Here is a 14,610-nt window from a genome sequence, read left to right as displayed (position 1 = left end):
TTTTTGATGCCAGTTGCTTTTCCACACTGTCTTGTTGTAACCAAGTCTCTTTAGCTACACAGCCATGGCCCAGGGCCCTAGGATATCCCTGCAAGCTCCCCTTATCTACAGAGGCCCCAACAGCCTGGGTTAAGTTTCCATCTACTCACAGGCCTCCTTCAACTTCTCCTTGTCATAATGAAGTGCCTCATAGTCACGCATGCCAATTCGGCTCACACGAATTCTAAGACGTTCTGGAACCGGCTGCTGACTGCATAGTAGGAAGAAAACATTAAAGAACAATTAGGGTGTGTGCCCAAAGTGTGCTGTCGGCAGATTGAACTACCCACCTTAAAGTACATGGGATGTTAAAGGCGTCCCAGTCCAACACTCTGTCCACCACACTGATTCTCAACAATTACGGAAGGCCCACTAAAATGGGAAAGTGGATATTGTTGTGGATGGAGAAGGGGAGAAAGGGAAGCCTAATAAAGTCCCAGAAAGCATCAGGAAATGTTTCAAAATAACAACATCTCTTAATAGTATTAAACTAATAACTTGCCTGTGGGCATTTGTTGACTCCACTCCTTTGTCTGGCCTAACAGCCACTCCATGCTTACAGTGCGAACAGAATACTGTTCACACTGTAAGCATGGAGTGTTCACTGTTCACACTGTAAGCAAGGAAAGGGTGCCACAACTCTCAGCTTTTTTGAGAATATTCTCTTTTATGAAATAATGATTGCACCTCAAACACTGATTACTCCACAGGGGAGACACAAAACTCTTCCAAACCTGCCCCTTTCAGACTACCTATATCGTGCTTGGAGACATAATACAAATTCATCTTCTCACTTCTCCAAAGGGAGTGATTACACAGCTAGAAAAATGCAAAAGGACCTGCTGTGAAGTTGCAGCTGAGAATTCAGGTTTCTCAGGGTTAATTTGCATCACCTGACCACACAGGAGACAGCAGAGAGAGGGGAAGAATTCAGCCTTGTATTAACACTTTGAATCCTCTCTTCCCCATTCCTGTTGCCTCGACCTGCTTCTTTTCCTGTTCCATTTCTTTCTTTCTGCTTGCTGTACAAGTGCTAAGGCAACTGAGTGATGAAAGGAGGAAAAACAGGGAGGAATGAGCAGAAAGAAGCAAAGTATCAGCCTTGTTTCTGGCTTAAGGCAGCTCTGTTCTGGCCCTCTAGAATTTCAGCAGACATAGAGCAGAGCTACTTTAACAAGCTGGAAACAAGACTGATTCATAACTTCCTTTTCTCTCTTTCTCTTTCTGCCAATTCCTTCTCCCCCACCCCTCCTTAAGGTCACCAAGCTATCCTACTGGAAAAGCAAGTCTTTAAAAGAAAATAAAAGGGAGGAAAGGGGAAAACAAGCAGATCCAGGCACCAAGTGAGGGGAAGAGAGGATTTAAGTGATAGCAGGTTTCACGGCTGCTGGAGCAAGCTAGAATGGCTTCAAATAATACACGTACAAACCCCTCCATGTCAGCTCAGGTGACGGCACCACCTGAACTGATACGAATCTATTCAGTTCCAAAAAAGTAGAAGCACCACCCTTAGAAGAAAAAAATGGATTGGGGAGAAAAATTCTGCACTGATTGTCAGTGACTTGTATGCCATAGATAATAATATGAATCTGGCCATGTGGATGCTCCCTAACATAATGTAGGAAGCTATGCACCTTGGAGCTTGTGCCAATTATTAATTTTTCTGAGTAAGTGATACAATTCTTCTCCCAAACCAAGTGGGGCACTGAGGGACTCTTTATTTCTTCAGAATCCCCTCCTGTGGGCTTCCATGACCTCTATTCCTTTCTTATCTCCATTTCAAAAGATTGTGCATTAAACAGAGAGTAGAGAGGATGGAAAGGAGATATTTTATGGAGTTCATAATAGTTTTTTAAGTAGCTAGTGAACTCCTTGTACTGGTGCTAGAGATTTTTAACTCTTGGCAGTTTACTAGATTTTATGAATTTTAAATGATTAGATATAGCTTTCTGATGGCTTCAGATACAGTGACGTCTAGCAGAAATCTTTGAAATACATTGAGAGAGAAATTCAACTCAACTAAGCTCAAATAACCCTTGAGATTACCAAGTGCTCCTGGTAAAGGAACAGGAATCTGCCATGTTAGCAGAGCAGAAGATCACCAAAATGTAAGAATTAATTCTTTTAACAATTGAGGCAAACTTCATTTCTTGCACCACAGCTCTGGAGATGCCCCCCCCCCCCCATATCAGTCAGAACATACTCATTCAGCAGGGGCATGGAGTTGCGCCTCTTGGTCTTCTGCACCATGTTGGCCTGGTTGCGCAGGAAAATACGGATACGAGATGCACCCAGCTTACAGGGCTCTCCATCCACTTGCATGGGAATGGCCTTGGAAGTGGTGAGCAGCACCTCTCGGCACTGATGCAGGCGCTCCCCATGGCCACCAACTTGCAATGCTGCCTGTAAAAGAAGGAGCAGCGTGAATGAGAAAGAAGACAGACACTCATCCGCCACTTGTTGATTATATGGGAACTGAACATGGTCATATAAAGAAGTTGCCACTGTTCTCACCAATTGTGGACAGTAATTGCTTAGTTAGTCCCTGTTTTCCCAGGAATGTCCTCAACAGTCTCAGTTGGCACAGGCAGAATGAGGTAGTAAGTCATTATGTGTAACGGGTTCACTTCTTGCACCTGACTCACCAGCCGTTAGTTGCTTGACTGACTTACCAGGGATGTCATGGTGAAGCCAATGACCTCAAGGCAACCATCATCATGGCGCTGGGGCTCAAAATCATGGTGCTCTCCAGGATTGCCCCAAGGCATGGTGCCCGCACAATACCTGCACATAGATGGGGGCAAAGGGAAGACTGTTAGGGATAGACAACAGCACACTTTGAATCCTGGCCAGTGGAAGTCAGAGGATGAGAGATAGTGAAAAAGAGGGGCTGTTTTGCAGGAAGAGCAACCACCCACCTTGGAATGTTTAGGAAGACAAGGCATTGAGGCTTCAGATCCTGGATCTTGGGGGTCAAGTCTGTTCCGTCACACTAATTTAAAGGAGAAAGGTGGGGGGGGGGAAGGCAACAGACAGCTGACAAGACTTGCTGCAACAAGGAAAAATCTCAAACATACTCTCTTCTCTGTAGGGAAAACAAACTCTCCCTGTCTCCCAGGCAACTTGTTCATCCAGTGCTTTCTATGGTACCTTTATCCTAATACTGCAGCAGACCAACCTTCACATTCCACCCACGTGATTGGGCATTTTGAGGCCTCAAAGTGCGCAATCAGCTCCCTGACATACTCACCACCACTTTGATATGCTTTGCTAAGTCTCTGGAGCTCCCCATGAGGAAATCAGAAAATGCTGTCTGCCAGAAGAAATAAAACCTAGTTAGTCCCACAGAGGATCACTTTGCATTATTCCAACCCAGATGTAAATGGAAGTGGAGAAAAAAGATGCATTTGAGCCAATGTCACCACTTTTATTATGTTTGCATATGTGCAATTGTCTTCATGTCTCAAATGAACAAAACAGAATAGCAAGGAGAGCAGTTTGAGCAGGAATGGTGCAGCATGAACACTCCTAACTGCTTCCTACTACACTGATAGTCTTCTCATTGACACTGACACTGTTACGTGGAACAGCGCACAGATCACTACACACACTTGACTTGGACAACTCTGAATGTGTACTATATGTGACATTGCTATATCAAGACAACATTCTTGTCGGGCATCTCGCGTCTTGTGATGAGATGAAAATGTTCCCTTGTTACATTCATGGACTGGAGGCTAGAGGCAGAAAAACTACACTTAAAGCAAGGAGTGGGGGAAGTAGCTACTGTGTTTCCTAATACACCCCCTACAGCTGTATGTTTCTAGATTTTCTTTTGTCTTTTTGTCCAAAATCTCCATTACCTCCATGTGTACATTTTTCAGAAAAGGTTCCACAAAGATCTTTAGATCTAGCACTGATTTCATCAGAACTTTTCAAACTACTTTTTTTGAAAAAGGCTTGGCAGTGTTTTCTATCTATTGACAATAAATCAGCATTTCTACCTCTCCTCTGTCCAACAGTCTCCACTGACGTTGCTGTGTAGATTTTAAATGGTGAAACCCCATGGCTGCAAATGTATTCTTCTCATAATTATAAGTACATCTAGGAGTAATAACCTAGGCACTCTAATGGAATGTACAGCCAGATACTTTGCATGTGAAAAGAAGTTTAGACTAGTTTTGACAGAACATCCAGCATGTGAACTCACCCCAGCATAGAACATTTTATTCCGAAATCGGCTGTTGAATTTCTCCGGATTAGCCTCTGAAGAAAGAGGGCCATTATCAGTCACATGTTCTCAGCAAGCATTGCCCACCCACTCCCACAGCACGGCTGCAGTGTATTCTATGCTGCAGTTTTTCTACAGACACAGAAAAATAACATATCCGTGAAGAAAGCACTTGCAGAGGTTGTAAAAATTACTTTTCTGGACTGCAACCCCCAGATCTCCCAAGCAGCATGGCGACTAGCTTTGCTCCCTATATACTCCAAAGATGACAATAACTTGCCTCTACACATTCATGACAGTATGTTGTGTCACAGGATTAGTGCACTAGGACTGCTTCAGCATTAAGAATAAAATGATCCTTCACATCTTAGGTTGAATGGAAAGACTTTTGTTGCCAAAACAATTGCCTTTCAATCATTATGTTTCCCTCTTGCAACCCTCCTATGTTCATTAAGCAAGTTATAACTTCTCCACCTCCAGTTCATCATCTCGCCCTGCCACAAAAAGCCACAGCTATGCCTTCTCACATCTCCCCATCTTCCTGCTTCTTGGCTGTGACAGGATGCCATTTACCTCTGGACTCATGGAATTCCAGCGTCACACGAGCATCAAAACCAAGACTGAAATAATTATTGAAAACATCAAGAGGGAGCTGAAATAGACAAAAAGAAGCAGCATTTTGGAACCATAATGAAGGCAACTTTTCAACTAGTCTTTTGATATTTGTAAGTACCTGATATACAAGAAAGGAATGTGGACTCCCTTGACATTCTCCTGTAAAGAATTTGCAGGCCACTTTGCAGACAAAATTGCCTGCATCTCCTCTGATTTGGATACTGTGGTGGACTAGGATCCAGCACACACATGGTGGATATGACTTTGGCCGTTGCTTGTCCCAAGGTAATGGATACATTTCAATTTGTGCAGCCTCTAAGTGTGGAGATAATCCTTGGAGAGCTGAGAGCCACCATCTGTGTCCTGGATCCTTGTCCTTTCTGGCTTAGTGAAGTGAAGTGAAGAGTGAAGTGAAAGTGAAGAGAGAGTGACGCTGCACTGGTAGATAAAGGGAGTGAGTGAGAGACCTATAATTTTTCCAGGTGGGGGATTAAGGAGCTCACGAGCTGGACAAATTACAACATGGAAAACTGTGGGTCGGAAAAGGATTAAAGCACACCCATACCCCAATTCTCTCTTTGGGACGACCCTTTGGAAGTGACTTTAACATTGAATGCATCTTCAGTTTCATTTCCAAATAACACATCACATGTTAGGAATAAACAGAAATGAAAAGAGAAAGTCCAGATGCTAATTTTGTTGGACACAAGCTACAGATTTCCGCAGAAAGCATCAATCCTGCTGGATTTTGGATTACTCCAACATGCCATCACACCCTTTATAATTAACACCAAGACAGGACCTGGACATTTGTACTTACTCACATTCTTACCTGGGATGTACAATCTGCTGTTATTCTATTATTATGAGTGTGTAAACAAAAGACTACATAGAACTCTGAAGAACCACCAACTCTCTCTCTCAAAAAACAAACAGACCCATAGCTATAAAGGCTAGTAGCAAGGGAACAGGCTTCAAACTGGTGGCTGTTGGTTTCTCCCGCCCCCACCATAACACATATTGATTCTTTTTTTACATTCACACTAATTTGTTCTTATTTGTCTGTTTGTTTACTTTATATACAATCCAACAGTGTGGTACACAGTCTCTGAATTGTTAACAACCAATTCATAAAAAATTACAAATAATACAATAACAACTATAAACATAATCAAACAATAAATGAGAAAATAAAATGATTCGGTGAATCTGACATAAGTAAACAAATTTAAACCACAGTTGGACATTAAATGACACACTTTAATAAAAGGCACTTTAACAATTCTGTTTTAAGTAACTTCTTAAAAACTGGGAGAGCGGGCACCTGGCAAACCTATATGAGACTCAGTGTGAGAGAAGGAATAGAGAAATATGCTCAGCCCACTGTATTTGAGAGCAGCAGCTGAAGTAAAAGTGCAGGATATTAACACTGGGTTTAGAGTTACAGTGGTACAGGTCTTACCTTTTCTGTTGCTGCCTCATCCTTCTCATCAGGGTTTCCATCAATGTTCGGCTCTACTTGCAGATTCCAGCGGTCAAGCTGCACAATCTCCCCCTCTTCTACATGTGACAGAATCTTTGACAAGGGCTCATCTGTATAACCCTATGAGTTGAGATATTTTCATTTATTTATTTCATTTATACTCTGCCTTTATGTGCAGAATCAAGGAAGCTTACGAAATGATTTTTTAAAACTAATTCTACTAAAAGCAAGAAAGAAATAATAGCTATGCATTTAAGTATTTAATAAGATCAAAGGACCTCTAACTGAAAAAACTATTGGTTGCACAAAGCCCTCAAACTTTGGGCTGGTGGTTTCATGTATCGAGAGAAAACTGGGCTCTGAGAGACTCCACAGGCCAAAGGAAAGTATGTTATGCAGGAAGCCCCCAGTGCAGCCTTTTGAACTTATCCAGGAAGGCTTAGAACCAATGCAAAACTGTCTCCAAGTTCTGTCCCAAACAGATGATCCAGAAAGATACCATGGTCAATGGTACCAAATGCAGGTGAGAGGTCCTGCAGAAGAACCATCAGGGACATACTTTCTCTATCAAGATCCCAGCATCAAGGCAATCAAAGCTATCTGCCTCCCATAACCAGTCTTAAAGCCAATGCTCTTTATGAAAAACTGAGACAGAGAAGAATAAAAATCTTTAGCTGGCTCTCAAAACAGACTCATTTAAAAATATTAAGTACTGAATGGCTCACTGAACTGGAAGATTCTTACCCCACCCCAGTTCAGCGTCCTTGCCAGGTCATTTCCTGTCCCCAAAGGAAGGATGGCCACAGGAGGTGGAGGCTGCAGGCGTAACTGGTCCAAGACAGAGAGGATCCACCCCACCTATCAGATGAATATGAATAAATATGAATGAAGACAAGGTCTCCTCCCAACCCCTCTTGTACTATTGCAACCCAGGGTTATTCAGTGCAGATAAGAAGTATGAAATTCAGGAAAGTTAAAAGGAAATACTTCATACAGCCAAGTTAAACACAGTTAAGTGATCAATAGCTCTTGCTGGCATAAGATCTACTGATTGCTTCCATCCTGTACAGCTTTAAAAGGGAAGTTATGTCCATGGAGGATAAAGATATCAAGGTGTGATGGGTGTTAAAAGGCAGTATAGCTTTCAGTAACACTTTCTAGAGAAGACAAGCAGGAGGCTGCTACTTCATTCATGGTCTGCTACGGGTTTCTTATAGGCATCTGATTGTTTAGTTTTGAAAGAAAATCCAGGACTAAACAGACCTTTGGACTGATCTAGACTAGCGCTGTTCTGTGATTTACCGCAGCTAGCATTTTAGCTGAAGAGTGAACACTGGGAACTGGGACATATCATCTTTACTAATTATAGCTGTGTTCCAGAATTTGGTCGGCCCATACTTTTCATATGAGTCACAGTTATGAAACTATCTGCCCTCTGAAAGAACCCAGGTCCGGGTTCTGCTGTGAGTGCACAGCTTCATCTTTCTATAGTTCATCAAGTGCTAAACAGATCAACAGTCACTTACCGTACCATCACCCCCACATGCCAGAATCCGTAAATTATGCACTTTACGATACATTTCTAACCTGCACAAAAACCCAGAAAGAGTGCCGGTGAAGATGGGAAAAGGGGAATAAGCCATGTGAATCTTAATCATAGTCCTGGGTGCGTGTGTGTCTCTCTGTGTGTGGTATGCCTTCATTCTGGTGGACACAGGAGTAAGCTAAAATCACAAAGGACTCTTTGTGACTTGGACTACATTACTTAGATCTAGGTATCAGATCCAGTATCTAAGCTCAAAATTACTGTGTCTTTCTTTCTACAAGAAGCAGAAGGCCAGTTTAGGAGAGCTGAAGTACTACTATCTGTAGCACGAGTACAACTGCATCTAAAGGTTATGCTAAAGCAAGGTTGGCCAACCTCCGGCCTGCAGGCAATATGTGAACCATGGAACATATGTGGCACCCAAGACCCACTGTGGTACATATGGCACCTCACAGCCCCAGAACACCTGGGATCCTGCAGCACTTCCAATTTTTTTTAAAAGAGGGAAAAATACACTTTGCTCAAAATATCCCCTTGTGACCCTGAACGGCAGTGTGGCCTTTGGCCGGATGGGCGGTATAGAAGTGTAACAAACAAACTTTGTCATGTTTTGGGCCCCCAGCACCTCCAAAAACTATGAAAATATTTTAAAAATTCTTATCATTAACCACTAAAAGATGTAAGAGGGCTTTTCCAGTTTAACCACTCCCTCTTTTTTATTGTAGCAAAATTTACAGAAACTCTTAGGTTTAAATTTCTTTTAAAAGATTTAAATATGAAATATCAATGTCAGGGCTACACCTCTCCCCTTTAGGTCCAGCCCCTTGGAAGTGTGGCCTTCAGAGTACCAGCAAATCTGAAAAATGGCTCTTAGGACCCACTGAAGTCACCCACTCCTATGCTAGAGCTTTGTAATAAATCTGAGAAACTTAAGTTGCCATATAAAGCTTGCATGGTCCACTTGCGATAAAGCATTCTCTTTTATCTTAATCCATCTCCTAGTGTTGTTTAGTCCTCTTCTTTTCTTTAGACCAATGATTTTTGACAAATTATACTTCGCAGTATGTCAGGCAGTTTTGAGGGGCACTGGTCGAAAATACCCACCTTGAAGAGCTAAAGATTAGCAGAATTATGAACTGGTTTGACTTTTAGATTTTGTTGAACTCCAACTCTTATCAGTCTCAGCAAGCATGGCGAAGGGCCAATGCTGATGGAAACTGTAGCCTAACAGCACCTGGAAGCCAACAGATCTTGCAATGTTGCATCCAGATGCATATCCATTTAGCTTCCGAAATGGCATAACTTCACCAAGAGCAATGAAAGATCTCCTGCCACCTAAGGCAGGAGTATCATCATCAAAGTATCATCAAAGTATCATCCCTGATTGTACCAGTGCATTGGAATACAAACCACAGGAGAGGAAGGGGTAGCCAGTGGCCATATCTGCCCTAGTTGGCTGTCCTGTATCTCTGTCCGGCTTGAAACATGGTGCAGTGGTCCTATTGACCACCTGCCAGAAAACAGGGCAGATATGGCAACTGCAGCACCTGCCAGCTAGGTTTGTTGCAAAACACACACACACACACACACACACACACACACACACACACACACACACACACACACACACACACACACACACACACACACACACACACACACACACACCTAAAAGTTGTGGGGAGGGAGGATGCATTAATAGCATCCTCTTCACCACCACCACCACCACCAAAGGAGAGAGATGCAGGTGATGGACATAAACTGTGAGAGACTGGATTTACCAGGAAGGGCGCACTGCTCTCTTGGTATGTGGCCCTAAGGGTGGTGAGCACCGCCACCTTCTAAGGAGTGACTACAAAACTCACCTGTGTGATTTTCCTAGTCACTCCTCCCACAAGGCTTGGCTCTGAGGAGCCCTTGGAGTTAAAAGGTTGAGGAAGCAGTCACTCTGGAAAGCTATGCACAGTATCAGCAGCTCTCCAAACTGCTAGGGACCCTGCCCACATAAAGCAACCACCCCACTGGGGCCAATGTAAGAGCTAGCTCTGCGCATCAGCTGCTCCCAAGACTCTTCACTTTTCTGAGTTTAAAGTGCCACCCCATCCCTTTTTGGAAGTAAGTAAAGTGCCAATGCAGTAAATAAATAAAGACAGATTATATGGGCACTTTCCCAGGAATTTCACTCCTCTCCTGGAAAGGAGGCATTCAAAGGACTAGGTTTTCCCCAAACTGTTACTCACGCCTCTTTGGGGCCTCCTTGGCTTAGGTCAAATACTTGTCGAGGGTTGAGGTACCACATAAATGATTGGATTATCTTTGTTCCCTAAAGGCACAGAGGAGAAAGAAAGGAGCCAAGAAAATTGGAAACGAGCTGCAGAAGAACTAAGGCTAAAAGATGAACAGGGTAGCATATGTTTGCAACCAAAATTCTGGAATATTAGAAGATTAAGCCTACCTGATTTCCACCACTTTTGGGGTTCACAAACACCAATAATGGCTTCATAAGTGGTGCTGGAATGGGCTTGATTACAAAGGGTTTCCATCGCCCTTCCTGTAAGAGATACAGCGTAAGACCCATGAAAAAAAAAATGAAGTTTGGCTCACTCATTTACACATTTTGTAGGAGCTTTCATACTACAAACCACTAAATCTCATATTATCTTCTGAAATCTGTGGTGCAAAATTGGACAAATGTGCATGAATTAATAGGCAAAATTTGTTCCCACTGGGTAATATAAACAGTAGGTGAATAGTCCTTTTAGCAGATGCTGCAGTTTTATGTTGTTTTCTTAAGAACCTCTGCAGAAACAGGAACAAACATAATGGGAAGTATGGCCATATCCATTCTGATGTGTAAGGGTGTGATCAGATGGTGAGAAACGATCATATCTGATCACACTGGAAAGGTTACTTTGCTGGGAGCAACCTCCCTCTGAGGGCTCCAGCCCCCCCCCCCAATAAGAGTAGCCCTGCTGCTGGACCAAAAAGGCTCAGCCTGGACATAGATCAGGATCGGATCACTATTGCCCATCCATCGTGTGATCGCAATGAAACAGCTCACACCAGACTGTGTCACAAGTGGTCCAAAATGTGAGCTATTTCCCCGTCTGATAGTAACCTCAGTTCCATTCAGAAAGTATCAAACTGTTCTCAGCTTCTCCTTTGGGCTGCCATCCCTGTCAGCCTAGAAAAGTAAGCAATCTCCATTTGGACTGCTACAAACCATGCTTCTACCTCCTAAGCAAAGCCGCAAAAAACAAACAAACAAACAACCCCCCCAACAAAAATACTTTATCCAAAGTGTTCTATTGGAACTGCTCCACACTTAATGAATGTGTTGTATCAAGACGAAGTAAGCAGCACACTTTAGGTTCAAAAACATCCTTAAAAGAAATGACCCGTTCTTCATAACTATCAGTACTGTACATGATTTCATCACATGGCCATTAGTTCACTAACGCTACTTCTATGCAAACAGGCAGGAGCTAATTCTGCGCCTAAGCAAAGTTCATATTCAGAACCCTTTTGTAAACCGAGAGCTGATAATCATGTAACAAAATTATATACTACTAGTGATCAACAGAGAGCAGTTGCTCTGTGACTAAGAAGGAACTGAATGGACCAGCAAACCAGGCTCCTGGCAGTTGTCCGGTTGAGCTGTAGCCAGCAGATTCTTAGCTTCTAATGAGGGGATCCCCTTAAGGGACCTTGGGGGTGGGGCCTGGTTTGGAGGCTATCCAGACTGGTGCTTGCCCCAAGTGACAGGGGGCCACACCAAGTGGCCAAGCAGCCAGGAGATACCCCCAGATATTATTATTCCAACAGGTCTACCTAGCTGAGGTAGTGGTCACCAATCAGAAGTTACATCAGCGGATGTGGAGTATGACCTGGCCCCGATGCTATGCCAAATTGATACAGATGTAAACAATAAAGTTGTGGCCAATTTTCTAATTTTAAACATATGTTTGGTATGAGTTATTCTGAGGAGTAGGGCAACCAGGATGTCATTTGGTTATGCAAGTTGGCTTGTTCAGAAGCTGGTATGTGTATTTTCTTGGTTAAGACAAAATGGAGTCTGTTTGAGAAGCTGCACTTTTACGTTAGGCATGGAAGATACACCTTCTTCCTCAGCAGCTTATCTGGTGTCTCTTCTGGATTTCAGAAGGAGAGATGGATGAGTAAACTAATAGAACTTCGGTTAGTTAGTTTACTCATCCATCTATATGGAACACATTTGCCCACAAGCCGTTTTTGATCAGTTATAGCTGTAAAATCTGTATTTTTCTTTTCAGTTTACTGAGCAAACTGGTGACAATGAATGCAACACATATGAAAAAAAAATGAACCTCTCTCTTCCACTTTCTCTAGCACATTAGTACTAGTCACAAGTGAAATAGTGGAAAATAAAAAGCATTAATGTATTTGCGAAGGCTTTCACGGCCGGGATCTAATGGTTGTTGTAGGTTTTTCAGGCTCTTTGGCCGTGTTCTGAAGGTTGTTCTTCCTAACATTTTGCCAGTCTCTGTGGCCGGCATCTTCAGAGGACAGCACTCATAGTGCTGTCCTCTGAAGATGCCGGCCACAGAGACTGGCGAAACATTAGGAAGAACAACCTTCAGAACACGGCCAAAGAGCCCAAAAAACCCACAACAACCAAAAAGCATTTTTTTATTCTTTTAATTTTTTTTGCCAAGAATGCTCTTTCTCTACCAATACTTTGCATTATACCTTACATTCTTCCACTTCTCAACCCTCTTCTAATGTAACTATAATATCTTACCTCAAGCCCTTTCTTGCTAGATTTCCGCTTGAACGATGTCCTCTTTTTCTTCTTACTTGATTTTAGTGGGTTCTATGGTTGGAGAGACAGGAGAAGAGAATTAAATTAAATGATTTAGAAACCAGATTTAAAATGAGAGGAAAAAAAACTTGAGAGAAAATGTACTTGGGGATGCCGGACACGTAGAATCCAGGTGGGAGGGATAACAACAGCTGCATGTGCCCCTAGCGAACAGGGCTCCTCAATGTGCTGCAGCATGAAGCACGAAACTTTACTGTGATACTGAATGGGGAAAAAAAAGAACAGAATTACTCAGTTTTCACAGTACAGTCAAGGACAACCACAGACTTTCCTAAGCCTTTTTTAAAAGGTTGACCTGGTCTATATATGTGAGTGTGGTGATAGCCCACTAAGTTGTTAGAATGAACAATGCCACTTAAAATGCTACGTTTTAGAAAAAGGTTTTTTTAACGGATTCGAACTCTCAGAATTCCTTCAGCCACTGGACATGCTGCTTACAGATCCTTGGAGGTAACTCACAGTAAAATTCTACATTTTAAAGCATGCTAAATTTAAGAAAAAGGATAAGCAGGAGCAGGCTGAGATAGGCAAGTAAAACATTTTTGCCTGCTCTGGTATCTTTCAGCATAAGGAAGCATTAAAAATAGCCTCCACCACTTATGGTCCCTTATGCATTCAGAGTAATTTCCAAAGAAATTGCCTCAACATGCTAGCAAAAAAACAGGAAGAAGCAAAATATTGTAGCGTCTTAGAGACCGACAGATTTATTTCACTGTGGCACAGCCATGGACACAGGTATGGCACTCCAGTCTGGAAATATATTAATCGCTGACCCAGAATGCCATATCCTCAGTTCCTAGACATACTCAGAAACCTCTCCTCTTCCTGAAATACATCAATGATATCTTCATCATCTGGACCTCCAGTAAGGAACTGCTGGAGAAATTGCATCAGGACTTCAATAACTTTCACTTTTCCATCAAATGAAGCCTAGATCACCACACACAACAAGTATACAGTACTTCCTAGAGCCACACTGCAACTTCACAAGGAGATTATCAGCAGTACATTAGCATTGGAAACCCACTAACCACTACAAATACTTACATGCACCCAGAACACCCCCCCCCCAATCTGTTGTCTATGGTCAAGCTCTCCGATATAATCAGATTCGCTTAGAACCATAGGGCAGAGACTCACCATGGAGGTGGAATAAGCATCTCTTAAATTACAACATCCATTTAACATGGTGAAAAAGCCAGACTGGTACCCAGGGACAGCCTGCTACAAGGCAGACCCAACAGAGAGAATAACAGAGCACCACTACTAATATTATTATTAGCTTTATTTATTTAGAAATCTACAACTTTCAGCTGAGACTATGGAGATGTATCAATAATGACCCATAGAGTTCCCTCTACTGGCCCACACTAATACACACACACACACACACACACCAACCTTAAACAACTACTGACATAGAACAGGCAACACAAAATGAAGGTGGGAGACAGGAACAAGATTCTGTCACAAACCTAGATAACAGATGTGCTCCCATTATTTACACTGGTTGCATCATCAAGTTTCCTAACAGTTGTCAGCCACAACATTTTTTCATCCTCTAATATGATTTATACCATTTTCTGCCACTAATGCCCCTTTGCATTCTACACAGAATAAACAGGTGCAAAAGAGTGGATGGATAAAAATCTGACATTAGGAATGTGAAGAGAGCAATCAGTTTCAGATCACACCAGCCTCCCAAGACACCCTATTATGGATCTCAAAATAGTTATTGTAGAAGAATGGAATTACTAAGAGACGCAAAAGACAGACAATGAAAACTGGCTCCATAAGCCAGCTCCAGTGCACCTCTAAGGATTTAAATAGGGATC

At 42.5% G+C, this 14,610-nt stretch overlaps 1 protein-coding gene across 14 annotated transcripts in view; it reads right to left on the bottom strand.

Annotated features, from left to right (window-relative positions):
- DGKZ (diacylglycerol kinase zeta) overlaps nucleotides 1–14,610 on the bottom strand; it is a 142,123-nt gene that overhangs the window by 25,985 nt on the left and 101,528 nt on the right. For all 14 annotated transcript variants that reach the window (XR_013543225.1, XR_013543228.1, XR_002301044.3 and 11 more), the window contains 14 exons: nucleotides 12,860–12,976; nucleotides 12,695–12,766; nucleotides 10,370–10,465; nucleotides 10,155–10,237; nucleotides 7,895–7,955; nucleotides 7,113–7,226; nucleotides 6,348–6,488; nucleotides 4,844–4,922; nucleotides 4,250–4,305; nucleotides 3,290–3,352; nucleotides 2,958–3,031; nucleotides 2,712–2,823; nucleotides 2,243–2,442; nucleotides 150–250 (listed from right to left, as the gene is read on the bottom strand). Coding sequence is in view for 11 of the 14 variants with exons in the window: in XM_020798737.3 (XP_020654396.3) it covers nucleotides 150–250; nucleotides 2,243–2,442; nucleotides 2,712–2,823; nucleotides 2,958–3,031; nucleotides 3,290–3,352; nucleotides 4,250–4,305; nucleotides 4,844–4,922; nucleotides 6,348–6,488; nucleotides 7,113–7,226; nucleotides 7,895–7,955; nucleotides 10,155–10,237; nucleotides 10,370–10,465; nucleotides 12,695–12,766; nucleotides 12,860–12,976 (1,369 nt within the window). In the remaining 3 variants the exon portion in view is untranslated. The remainder of the gene's footprint in view (nucleotides 1–149; nucleotides 251–2,242; nucleotides 2,443–2,711; nucleotides 2,824–2,957; nucleotides 3,032–3,289; nucleotides 3,353–4,249; nucleotides 4,306–4,843; nucleotides 4,923–6,347; nucleotides 6,489–7,112; nucleotides 7,227–7,894; nucleotides 7,956–10,154; nucleotides 10,238–10,369; nucleotides 10,466–12,694; nucleotides 12,767–12,859; nucleotides 12,977–14,610) is intronic.

This window comes from Pogona vitticeps, chromosome 1 (genome assembly GCF_051106095.1).
Source record: "Pogona vitticeps strain Pit_001003342236 chromosome 1, PviZW2.1, whole genome shotgun sequence".
Taxonomy (NCBI): domain Eukaryota; kingdom Metazoa; phylum Chordata; class Lepidosauria; order Squamata; family Agamidae; genus Pogona; species Pogona vitticeps.
Note: the sequence above shows the minus strand (reverse complement) of the source record. Positions and strands in the feature narration are given on the sequence as shown.